This window comes from Elaeis guineensis, chromosome 2 (genome assembly GCF_000442705.2).
Source record: "Elaeis guineensis isolate ETL-2024a chromosome 2, EG11, whole genome shotgun sequence".
Taxonomy (NCBI): Eukaryota; Viridiplantae; Streptophyta; class Magnoliopsida; order Arecales; family Arecaceae; genus Elaeis; species Elaeis guineensis.
Window position 1 is genome coordinate 124,987,720 of NC_025994.2, and position 12,070 is coordinate 124,999,789.

Genomic DNA, 12,070 nt, shown 5'->3' on the forward strand with positions numbered 1-12,070 from the left:
TGCTTCTTAATTAATTTTTAGAAAAACGGTAGGAAATATTTTAATCATCCATTAGATAGAGATAAATGGAATTTTCGTTTTAGCAGATCACCACGGTTAAATCTTGCTTTAATTTTTTTGAAAACCGATCAGCTCCCCTCATCTCATCCATAGGGTGGGTTTTTTTTTTTTTTTTTGAAAACCGATCAGCTCCCTCCACCTCTTCCATGGGGAGAGGCTAGAAAAAATATCTATTTATATTTAAATATAGGCACAATCAGGTCTTAAATCACATGAAAAATATCTTAAAGAAGCTTAAATCATGTGGGAAAACATGAAAGAAGGAGAAGAGGCATAAACCAATCATATAAAAAATATTTTTTTCACATCATTCCCGTCGGCAACGACCTCCTCCATTTCATTGCGAAGGGGAGACCTCCGGAACCGTGATTAATTTCTTCAATTGGTGATTGTTTTTACTCCATTATTATTTGTTGATGTGTCAATTATGGATTGATGGATCTGATTCAACCAATAATTTTTCTTCATCTGCAGCCCTTCTCTCCTCTATAATCCTCGACCGCCGTCGTCGACGCGAGACCACCGTATGATAAGGCTAAACCCATCGCAGCTCGAGCGCGAATCCTCTGCAGTGTGCACGCGGCACCGTAGTGCGGCATTGTTTGATGGCCGTCCATCCTCTGATAGCGCCATAGCGGCCATCCACGCGTGCACCGCACTCTGCGGTGCCGCGCGCGCACCGTCGAGGATCCGTGGGGTCGCAGGTCTCCTTCCGCCACGTCCCCGTTCTCTCCGACCTCCTCCGGCGATCCTCCTTCCCCTTCAATGTTCCGCGCCCGTCTGCAACCGCCAAATCAAGCCAGGAGGAGAACGTTGGTGGACGTCGCAGCGGTGGGTGAGGCCCCCTCAATGGCAGGCTCTTTGGGTATGGGTGGTATGGGACACGTCGTGATGGCCTCAGGCGGGACCCTCCCGGTGAGCCCCGGGCGTGCCGGTGCCCGGATTTGGGCGTTGTCGGGTTGTTTAGTCTTCTGGAGCCCGATCGATGCTTTCGATTCTTGTGGTATGCTTTCCGAAACCCAAGCTTAAATGTTTTTAACGGCGATGCGTTCTTGCCATGCTGCGGATGTCACAAGATGAGTTATTCTCGAACAGGCTGATGGTGGTAATAATTAAACTGAATGGATATCGATTTGATTTGGTGGAGTCTTTTGCATATCTTTTATTTATGCTTGTTATATTCTAGATATAGTGTGTATCCATTTGATTTGGTGGAATCTCTAGCATATCTATTTTATATGCTTGTTGAATTCTAGATATAGCATGTACATGTGGAAAGGAGGTGGTGATTGTTCAATTCATTTTTCAGAATTTTCTAGCAGATCAAATTGTTTGTGATTTATGGCGATTAATCTCCTACGCAACTTTTGAGTTTTGTTCACCAGACCTGCTTCAATAATATGAGCCATGACCTCGAAATTGAAATTATGTGAAAGCTAAGTTTTCAGCTTGGATTAGACATCAGAATTCCCTTTGGACAACCATTGTGTGAATAGTTACCACTTACTAGAATATAATAAATATATAATTAATTAAATAGTATTAATATTTTTAATAAGCATTTTATTTAATTATCGCCTAGTTCAAATCAGTCAAGCTTTACAATAGTGTTATCTAACTATTTTATTGTCCAAGTGCCTGATCAATCTGAAGAAAAAATTTCAGTTAGTTCCCTAAAATCATTTGCTTGCAAGAATATGAATTACTATTGTTATTGGCTTTATATGCGACATCGTCACAAATGCAACAATTTAAAGAGTTCAGCTTTTCTGGAATAATCATGTCTCTCCTATGGTGAAGTAATTGTTAAAATAGCTATGCAAAACTTATCAGGCCTCGCATATTACTATTCTGTAAAATAATAAGCAAGTTATAATTTGGGAAGGTTCATTAGCTAAGGGAATTAAGCCTGACCTCCATGGTAGAAGAATTATAAAAGAGATATAATTAAACAAATTCATGGAATACTTTATGGAGCTATTGAAGAAGTATAGAAACTGCATATAAAATACCTAAATATTCTGAACTGGACATGGAACTGTTTTATATGTATTAGAACAAATTCCAGATGGCTGAATTAGGTTCATTTACGTTTTCTTTATACCTTGCTTCTTATTATTCTTGTTGTTATTTTATGGTTATTGCTCGCGATACTGGTCAAATATTTTATTATATTCTTTTTAAAGACTGAGTCGGGATAAGTTAACAGGCTGCTCATTCATGTCCCACAGCAGATTCTGTATTTGATTAATCATGAATTTGGGAACAAATTGTTGGTGTAGAGTGCGAAGGTGATGCAGACAATCAGCAGAACAATTAAAATACAATTCTAGGTTTCATTGGCTCCAACGTTTTTGTTCTGATTGTCTACATGGTTGTGTTCATTGTTATTGAATTCATATCCACCCAAATTTTCTCTCTCCTTACTTATTCATAGTATGCTCTGATATGTGACCTTTTTTGTTAGAGGCTGCAATTGATAAAGGTCAGACAATAGCTTTCCAACTTAGACCCCTTGCCTTTCAAGTTTCTCACTCAATGTTTGCAGATGATCTATTACTTATAGCCAAAGTGACAGTTCGTAATGCACATACCCTCAGGAGGATTATGCTTCAGTATTGTAATCGATCTTGTGGTACGTGAATCTTTCAAAGTCACATATGCATTTTGGACATAAAACTGAAACAACTGCCAATTTAGCATTCAAAATGTGCCGCTTATTCCTGTGAGATATGGTACATGGAATTATTTATGTGTTCCCATGTCCGACTGCTGACTGAAATCTAGTGATTTTTCCTTTCTTTTTGACAGGGTTAATAATCGACTTGATACTTGGAATTGAAGCATCTATCCCAGGCTGGCAGGGCAGCATTGCTTCAATTGGTGCTTACCTCCACTTCATTATGCTTGATTCCAAACTGCCTTGTGACTCAGGCTGTTATTCAGGCTTTTGAATGAACTCTCAAAACATTTTTGTGGGAACATAACACAAGCCAGAGGAAACTACATGTGACTTCTTGGGATAATGTATGTGCATTCAAAGCAGAAGGTGGGTTCTTAGAACAGCAATCCCTGTGGAGCCAGGTAGTTTCATCTAAATATAGATTTCTTGGGACCTAGAAGGATTATATAAAGTCGTGAAACTCTTCAGTAATCTGGAAGGTTATTTGTGGCAGTGCTTCAGCCAATTAGATTAAATTATTAGAGGATGTGTGGCATGATTAGGTGTCACGTAATCAAATACCTCTGCTGCAGAACAATACTAAATTTAATTGTCTGGAAGCTAACTGTTGCTCTAAGGGTTCAAATGCTCTGGTGGAAGATCTATTGGGATCGCCTTCCTTGTAAAACTTTGTTAGCTCAAAGGCTTCTCCTAACGGACCAAAGCTCCTGCTCTCATGTTTGCACTGGTTGAATGGAGGATATTCCTCATATTCTGGTCAATTGTCAGATGGCTCAGGAGGTGTGGAGCTTCCTTGCTGCAGAACAAGCTATTCCTGAGCTTTTTCAGATGGGGTCATGATGGAGGATCTTGTGGAGCACCAGCTAACAGAGACAACCAAGTCCTGGACCTATTATGCTAGCTGGTTCATGTGGTATGCAAGGAATCAAGGGAACTTCCCGTCTAATATCTCAAAAATTCTGCATATTAAGGGGATGGCTAACCATTTGTCAGCCAAGTTCATCAATGCTGCTTCACCCATGGCACTGGGGGTGCTTCATTTCACAAACCCCACAAGTTCACCTATTTTCATGTGGTGTGTACCCCCTCCCCATGGTGTGGTTAAGGTCAACTTTGATGGTTCACTCAGCAGAAGCGATGTGGGAGTCAGCTTCATCTTCAGGGATCATACAGGGGAGGTTCTCTATGCTGGTTCAAGAGCACTACAATCTAATTCTGTGCCAATGGTTGAATTGCAGGCAGCATGGGAAGGACTTTCTGCTGTGCACAAGCTGGATCTTCATCACATTTGGATGGAAGGTGGCTCTGCAATGGTTGATTCAATGGATCAACAATGCCACACTACCTCTAAGATGGGCCATGATTACTCCACGATATCACTGAGCTTGAAAGCACTCTCTCTCCTTTTTCCTTGCTGCATAAACTTATTGGGAGGCTAACAAGGCAGCGGATTGGTTAGCTACAAGAAGATCAAAGCAAGACTTTCTTGCCCATGCAAACATTCCCCCTGAACTCTCAATTCTGGTGGATGCTGATGGCTTCCATTGTCTTTATTTCCATTATACCTCCCATTTGCCCAAATAATAAAGTTCTTTTGGTTGGATCGTCCATTCAGATGTAAATTACTCATATCGTCTATATACTGTAGTCTAAACTGAAGCAAGTGTTGTATCAGGCCTGACTGAGTTTTTATATGGTTATTTGAAAATGGCAACGGCTTTGTTTCTTTTTGGAATGATATTAGCTGAGATTAATGAATCAACCTCATTTCAGGATTCCCCATTCTTTACCCTATAGAGATCTAGCCTACTGGTTCATTTGGTTTGGTTATTTCATTGTACCCTACTGTCCTAAACCATCTTCTCCTTCATGAACGTCCACGGAAAAAAATTGTTAATTAATTAGCAACCTGAATAACTTGGGTAGTTCATTTAGACCATGATCCGATAATCTGGATAGTTTGTCCTACATCCAATCAGTCAAGCAAGATGACTGAATTAGCAGCTTCCATATTTCAGGAGGCTCGTGATGTTTAGGATCCCATTTACCATCCCCAAGAGCTAGATCTGCAAACTGGCAATTTGGTTTCATCTTTAAGAAAATGGCTGTAGCGTTAATGTTAGGACATCCTGTTGTTTGCTAATGGTTTTTAAGTGGTAGCATTGTTGATTAGGTAGAATCCGCGCACCTCATTTGATAATTATTTGTTCGGGACTACCTTTGGGTGTAGAATAATACACCAATCTTGCGTTTTGGACTGACATCCCTTGCTGAAAGCTTCTTCATGTATGATGTACTAAATGTTAATTTGTTATTTTTAGATGAGGACGCTGTGTCGATAAACTTGAGATGAGTCAGAATGAGAAAGTTCCAAGCCACTAAAAAAGAGAGAAGGAACAGAGTGAAGCCTTTTAAAAGTTGGCTTTTCGCTCCTTTAAAGAAGGAACGTACAATAAAATTGCGAACCTCGCTGACTCAAAAGCCAGCAGTGGGGCAGCTAATGAAGAGGTGGAACTGACGCAGCGGAAGCATCTGAACAAGCCCAAGGGCACCAACCGCCACGACATTAAACAAAAGAGAGAACCCCAGAATAGGACCCTATTATAATAACCTTATCTTAAACAAACGCATGAAGGACAAATCTGGTCTTGGCCCAAAGAATGAAATGGACCAAGGAAACGAATCCTAGAAAGGCATCTCGATGGTGACGGAGCTGAACATAAAACTAATTAATTATCAATTGGTCCAACATCAAGATAGTCTACCTAGGCACGATCATGGGGAGCCACTGCACAATTGCAAATCTCCTTGGCACTTGTCACTTAATCACACCTGGAGCGGTCCTGAACCTTACACCTCAAAACTGTAATTTTTTTTTTGGGTACAAAGTCAGAGACGTTGCCTGGAATGAAAAGTATAATCATGCAGACAGCGGTTCTGTAACTAAAACTGTTGCAAACAATGTTAAGCTCTATATATAATACCATACACCTACAGTTAAAACTGTACTTTGTTACTTGCAGTTTCACATTTTCTTTGCCATCCATCTAAAGTATAGCTTCAATATTTTCTCACCCATAGTTCTAAATGTTTATATTGGTTGTGACTGGTAGTACTCTAAATTCTGTTTGCTTATATTTACGTTACAGTAAAAACTGGAGGTGGGACTGTGGGTACCTTGTTAGAAAATTAATGTAATATTGTTATAGCTGCATATCTAGAAATATTCAGAAATCCGGACTGCAAGATGTATATAATGACTCCAAGCTCAAAAGTAAACACTTGTTTCGTCTCTCTTAGAGAAAATACTTTTGATCTCATGCATCAAATCATTCTTTCAGTACATAAAGGAAGGCTTCTTAGAAAATTCACCACAAAAACACTCCAATTTCTATACTCTTCCTCATTTTTATTTTTTAAAAAAATCCAGTTTGCCCAACCGAACCATCTTCTCTGTTGACGACTCCTCAGTTTATTACCATCCCACAGTATGTACGTAACTCGATTACAGTACTCTCCCACTTGCCCTGCTGCGAACTGGAACCTACAGCAACCGATCCGACAAGCTTGGAAGCCGCCGGAAGAAGTTGAGGCTGGCCGGCGGCATGGGGTCCCTAAACATGGGGTGGCGGAGGAAGTAGAAGCCAAGCGCCACCGCCACCATCTTGGGCGGCACCACGTACAGCACCAGCGACACCAGCAGGCACACCCCGATGAACAGCCTCGTGGCCCTGGGGTCCCTCCAGCTCACCAAGGCCTGCACCCGCTCCACCTGCGCCGCGAAGTCCCCCATCACCCTCTGCACTCTCGCCGACAGAGTCCTCAGCCTGTCGTACCTCGCCCTCACCACCTCCGCCGGCTTCGCGCTCGGCACCGGGTCGAACTCCTCGTCCAGCTCATCCGCGTCGACGGTGTCGGCCTGTGACAACCTCATGTCCATCCCCACCGGCGTCCTCGGCCGGAAGCGGTAGTACCACGCCCCAACGAGGAACACGTAGAGCGACGCCGTGGGCATTACCAGCTCCGGGTACCAAACCAGCACCAGGTACAGCACGTGCACCAGCACCGTGGTCACCGGGTTGCGCCACCGCCGGACGTCGTCCACCCACCGCGCCAGCCCCACCGCCCACGCGATCACCCCCATGATCCGGAACCAGTTCGCCTTGCTCCGCCGCATGCTCCACGTGTGGCCGTCCACGTCCAGCATGTAGCGCACCACCTCCGGCCCCAGTGGCGGCTCCGACCGCGCCAACCACCCGGCCACCATCCTGATCGCCGCCACCCGAAGCACCTCCTGCTGCAGGACGCCGATTGGACGGAGGTAATGCATCCGCGGCAGCATCGGCTGACTGTACATCGCGCACGTGTCCGGCAGCAGCGCCGTGCACGCGAATCGGACGGCCACCTGCACCTCCCCCATCTTCTTCACACCCGATCTCAGCAGCACCAGGAGCGGGTACGAAGCCGTGTACACCCGGTTGCTCTCCAGCGTCGACACCCGGATCCGCACCTTTCCGATCCGGTAGTCCGGCCGGTCGTCGACCACGTCGGCGAACATCCGCCAGTTGTCGAACACCCCTATGGTCAGCACCGTGCAGGGGTCGTACACCTGCCATGTGTACTGCTCGTTCCACCGCGGGTCGAAGTTGTCCGTGATGGTCCGGGTCCGAACCCACTTCTTGCCGTACTTGGCGACGCAGTAGGCGTCCGTAGATCCCTTGGCCCCGCCCTTGGTCTTCATCGGGAGCAAGCCACGTGCCCCGATGATCCCCAGCTCCAGCACTCCCACCGGGGGTTTCCACAGCTGCTTGGCCGTCGGCCGGAAGTCGCTGCACACGTGCGCGGCCTCGTCGAGGACGTGATATCCTCCTTCCAAGCACAGCCTCAGGTGGACCCGCCCGCTGTAGTTGTTGGGCCCATGCTCCAGATTGTACCACTTGGACGCCACCACGTGCCGCTCGTCCCATCGCTGTTCCACGGAACCCATCGGCACCGTCACGAGGCCCACGAGGCCCACCTCTTTGATTGAACGGTCCTCCACGAGTATGATCATCTCGTCGTCGAGCGGCTCGGACGCCACGAGGAAGAGGTCTTCCATCCAGGAGAACACAGACAAGCTGCTGTTAACCGTCGATCTCCTGGTCCTTGCCGACTGGAAGCCTAGCTGGATCTTGACGCGTATGTCGCAGGGCGTGCCGGGGGGCGGTACGGTGATTCGCAGGTCCTGAGCCTCCATGACGGAGACACGCAGGTACCAGAGCTTGGGCGACTGGTACACCTTGGACCGGGTGTAGCTCACGTAGGGCGCGGGCGCGTCCGAGTTGAACGACTCGGGAAACGCGTCGTCGGCCTGGGTCCCCATCCAGACCGCAACCATGATGTCCCCCATGTCCTCGCCCCGGTCTTCGCCGCCCTCAAGCCGGTACCACTGCGGGGCGAGCGGCCCGTCCGGCGGGTCCCGGACCGGCACGTCCGAGAGGTCCAAGCACACGCCGCCCAGGAAGCCCTCGTTGGGTCCCCCGTCCCAGACCGAGATCTCCAGCGTCGACTCAGGCTTGGCCTGGTTCAAAGCGAAGACCTGGTTCCACTCCGGATTCCCGGACCCGTTCCGCGCCGGCTTGGACCGCATCGTGTGCGACCCGGTCCGGACTTTCACATAGGGGCTCTCGCACGGGCGGAGGCCCCGCGCCTTGACGATCCGGACGAACAGGTACTGCATCGGCTCCACCAAATCGTGCCTCGACCGCTGCCGGTCGAGCGACTCGCTGCATGACACGAACCGGCCGTAGATGACCCTCGGCGCGGCCGCGCAATCCCCGCCGCTGGAAGTGGAATGCTTTGGGTTCCTCTGGTCGCAGCTGGTCTCCACCTTCCTCACCTCCGGTGGGTACACCTCCGTCTTCTCTTCCGTCACCGGCGTGTGCACCACCGCCTCCTGCACGTTCGCCATGGTAGCAGCCGAAGGCGGAGGCGGCGGGGCTTCCTCCACCACAACGACGGAGACCGGATGAGGCGGGATGGACTGCGTCTCCACGGCGGTTGCTGTCGGCGCCGGGGGCTCCTCCGCTGGGGGTGGCGGGACAGGGGATTGCTGCTGGGGGTCCGCCGGCTGCTGCTTCTCGGGCTGCTTCTCCTCGATGGGCTCGTCGGAGTAGTAGATCTTGAGGCCGATCTCGCCGCGGATCCAGCTGAGGAGGTTGCGCTTCTCCAGGGGGAAGTAGATGAGACCCTCCTCGCCGCGGCGGTAGAACTGGGTGCCGTAGATGCGGACCCGGCCAAGGAAGTGGTTCTTGCGGGCGCCGGCTGCGGTGCTGCCGAGGCGCTTGTCGTTGTAGACCTCGACGTCGAGCTCCTCAGCCTCCATGGTGGCGGGGTCGGAGACGACGAACTCAAGGTGCTCGTGCCACTGGGGGTTGAGGTCGCGGGGAACGGTCCGGGTGCGCTTCCGCTGCCCGTCGAAGTCCACCACCACGTAGGGGCTGGAGGTGCCCTGCCCGTCCTTGGGAAGGAGATCCCGGGCGTCCACCACCTCCACCACCAGCTTCCGGACGGTCGGCGGTGGTGGTGTGGCCATCATGCTCTCATCTCGATCACGATCTCAATTCCAATCTCAGGCGAGAGGTAGGGTTTGGTTGGAAGAGAGGAGAGGAGAGCTGGTCTCTTTCGGTGGTTCTTTTTGGTGCTGTGGTTGCTGGAAGGGAGGAATTTTTTTTAAGAAAGCGAAGAGGGGGAGGGTGCTTTGCTTTTGCTTTATCTAGAGAAAGCTTTTGCCGGATTCCAAGACAAGGATTTCTTGTGACGGAAGCTCTGTTTTCGCTTATTCTCTCATCTGCTCCGTCCGATCTCTTCGTCTTTTGCTCTGCTGACTCTAGTGTCAGGTTCCTTCCCGCGATTTCCCGAATGGAATGCGGCTTTGGCCGATTATTTATCAATATCCAGCCTTAACCATTCCATTTATTCTCGCACTGTACGGGGAACGTTCTAATATAATACTGTTGCTGCTGATTAAGATTGACATTGAGTCCGAGCCGGTCCGATGGCCTTCGGATCGGGTCACAGACTATGTCCGAATAAAATCAAACATAAAATTAAATCAGATTTGAATTTAAATATATAATTTATTTTTTTTCAGATCAAACTCTGATATACTATTGATCTGGCCTGAATCCGATCTCGATTATAAGTCCGTTCTTTGATCCGCTTAATTCTCCTATCCCTTCTCTTCCTCTCCCACCCCTTCGACTCAGGCTTGTTGAGCGGTGCGGTGATATTGAATCCAAGAAGAGCGAAGGAGATAGAGATCTTGCAATAGAATTAGAAAGTAAGAAAGAGAGAGAAGGGGAGTGAGTGAAAGAGGGATCTGAATCGACGGTGTGTGGATTGGATCGGAAGAGAGCCACATTGTATGGATTCGATCAGGCACATAGTACCATTCAGCATCGAGATTCACATTGGGTGACATTGCAGCCTGAGGTATTTAAATCAGCCCCGCTCGTAAATTGGGATATTCTTTTCGAGATCCTCCTGGACTCGTCGAGATCTCTCTCTACTTGATTTCGAATCTAGGGTTTCATCTCATCTCGTCGCTCTTCCGCCTCTCCTCTTTGAGATCTTGATGGATGCCTTGGATTTGGCGGCTGAATCCCATCGAGGTTTCGTCACCTTGTCAAGAGGTGCCACAAGCCCGATTGCAAAGGTTAGTACTTCGAACCTGCACCAATCTTTATCCCCACCATCGATCTATCATGATTTTTTGATTTTTCGAATCTACAGCGATTCTTGATGAATTTATTGGTGAGCTTTAGACTCTTTCTGATCGCTTGTTGCGAGTAATCAAAGATAAAAATCAACTCCGATTCAACTATTGGATAGAATAGCGTGAGTCGGATGTCGAGTCCACAGGGATCAAATGGCTAAATTGGTTCAACAAAATAAAAATTAAGAATAAAAGATTTAAGATTTTATAGAATTGAAAATTTTTTATAAATCAAATATCTTGAAAATTATGAAAATAATTAATTAGAAAATAAAATTAAGAAAAATCATATGAAAATGAAAGCTTCAAGGTTTCAAATCCATCTTTAATTACAATCTTGGTATTTTTCTAATGATGCAATTATGATAGTCAATTAAAATATTTTATAATCAATTTTTTGGCATATTTTATCTCACTTGAGCATGGATCGTATCTTCCAATCATGATCCGTCTCCTTAGAGTTATAAATTATTCAAAGCATGAATCATAAAAATCTTGAGATTGAAAATAAGGAGATTTAAGAGTAAATCCTCAAGATAACCTATTTCGCTTGAGCACATATCATATTTTTCGATTACGATCTGTCCCTACAAATACATAGGCTATTCAAGAACTAACTACACATACCATAGAGCATAAGAACTTAAAAATAATCTCATGAATAGACAAATCTAATCAAAACTCAATATGAAAGAGAGAGTCTTACAAGTTTACTAATAATTAATTATGCTAAAAATACATACATAAAGATATTCAAGACTAAATACAAGATTGAAAATAAAAAGCTTCATCTACTCTCTCGAAGACTAAGCATTTAGCCTTGCATGGTATTGATTCCGCTCGCCATCGCTCCCTTCATCTTTTTTCTTGCTGGAACACTGGAGTAAAGGCTTGGATTTATTGGATAAATGCTAGGTTAAGGTGTTGGGACTAATTTATAAGTGCTAGGAGGTGTGAAATTTATTTGTTTTAGCAATGTGGGACTAATGAAAATAAAGATGGGAATAAGGATTGGTGGCTAGGGTTTCTTAAGTGGTTTTATGAGGCTCCCTAACAATGGATGGTTGTGATTTAATTTGGGGATCAAGGGGCTTGAGATGAGGAGAGAAAGGGGGGTGTTAAGATGTTGGAGCGTGTAAGAAGTTGGGGTGCTTAATTAGTTGGGACGTGAAAGATGAGAAGGGTTGTGCGCAAGAAAATAAAGAAAAGAGTTAGGGTGTGAATGGTTCGATGAAGTGGCATGCAAGAAATAAGGGAGGAGGCACAAGTTTGTTGGGAGTATAAGAAAGAAGGCATGAAAAAGTTAGGCTAGAGAGTTTTAGCATGAAGTAAAGAAAAAAAGGAGATTTGGGCATTGGATTTGCATGAGAAAGAAGAAAAGGTGAGGAGTTATGAGTTGGCATGCTAAAAATAAGGGGGGAAAGGGCATTGGTTGTTTCATAAGTTGACGCCTCCTAAAAATAAAGAGAGAGTTTAGGATTTCTTAAGTGATGCCTCTTTTGATGGCCTTTGGATCTTGAGAGCTTGCTTCTTATCCCTTGAATCTTAGATCTCTAGAGTTTTCATGATGT

At 46.2% G+C, this 12,070-nt stretch overlaps 2 protein-coding genes across 5 annotated transcripts; one reads left to right on the plus strand and one right to left on the minus strand.

The window, feature by feature from the left end:
• The first annotated feature begins 269 nt into the window (after positions 1-269).
• Positions 270-4,474, plus strand: LOC105053785 (uncharacterized). Of its 4 annotated transcripts, none has more exons than XR_012138219.1 (4): positions 287-445; positions 535-1,165; positions 2,528-2,695; positions 2,872-4,474. XR_012138219.1 is itself a non-coding variant. In XM_073250957.1 (4 exons), the coding sequence occupies exons 2-4, from the start codon at positions 826-828 to the stop codon at positions 3,012-3,014; spliced, it is 549 nt and encodes a 182-aa protein (XP_073107058.1). In that variant the 5' UTR covers positions 288-445; positions 535-825; the 3' UTR covers positions 3,015-4,474. The 4 variants fall into 4 exon arrangements, 2 of the variants coding, with proteins under 2 accessions (XP_073107058.1, XP_010933484.1); XM_073250957.1 differs by having other exon boundaries at positions 288-445; positions 535-1,063; XM_010935182.4 differs by having other exon boundaries at positions 288-445; positions 535-1,063; positions 2,609-2,695.
• Positions 4,475-6,131: 1,657 nt separating this feature from the next.
• On the minus strand, positions 6,132-9,607 carry LOC105053703 (protein QUIRKY). The gene has a single exon (XM_010934994.4). It carries the CDS (start codon positions 9,318-9,320, stop codon positions 6,288-6,290), a length of 3,033 nt encoding a protein of 1,010 aa, XP_010933296.1. The 5' UTR covers positions 9,321-9,607; the 3' UTR covers positions 6,132-6,287.
• Between the last annotated feature and the right edge of the window lie 2,463 nt (positions 9,608-12,070).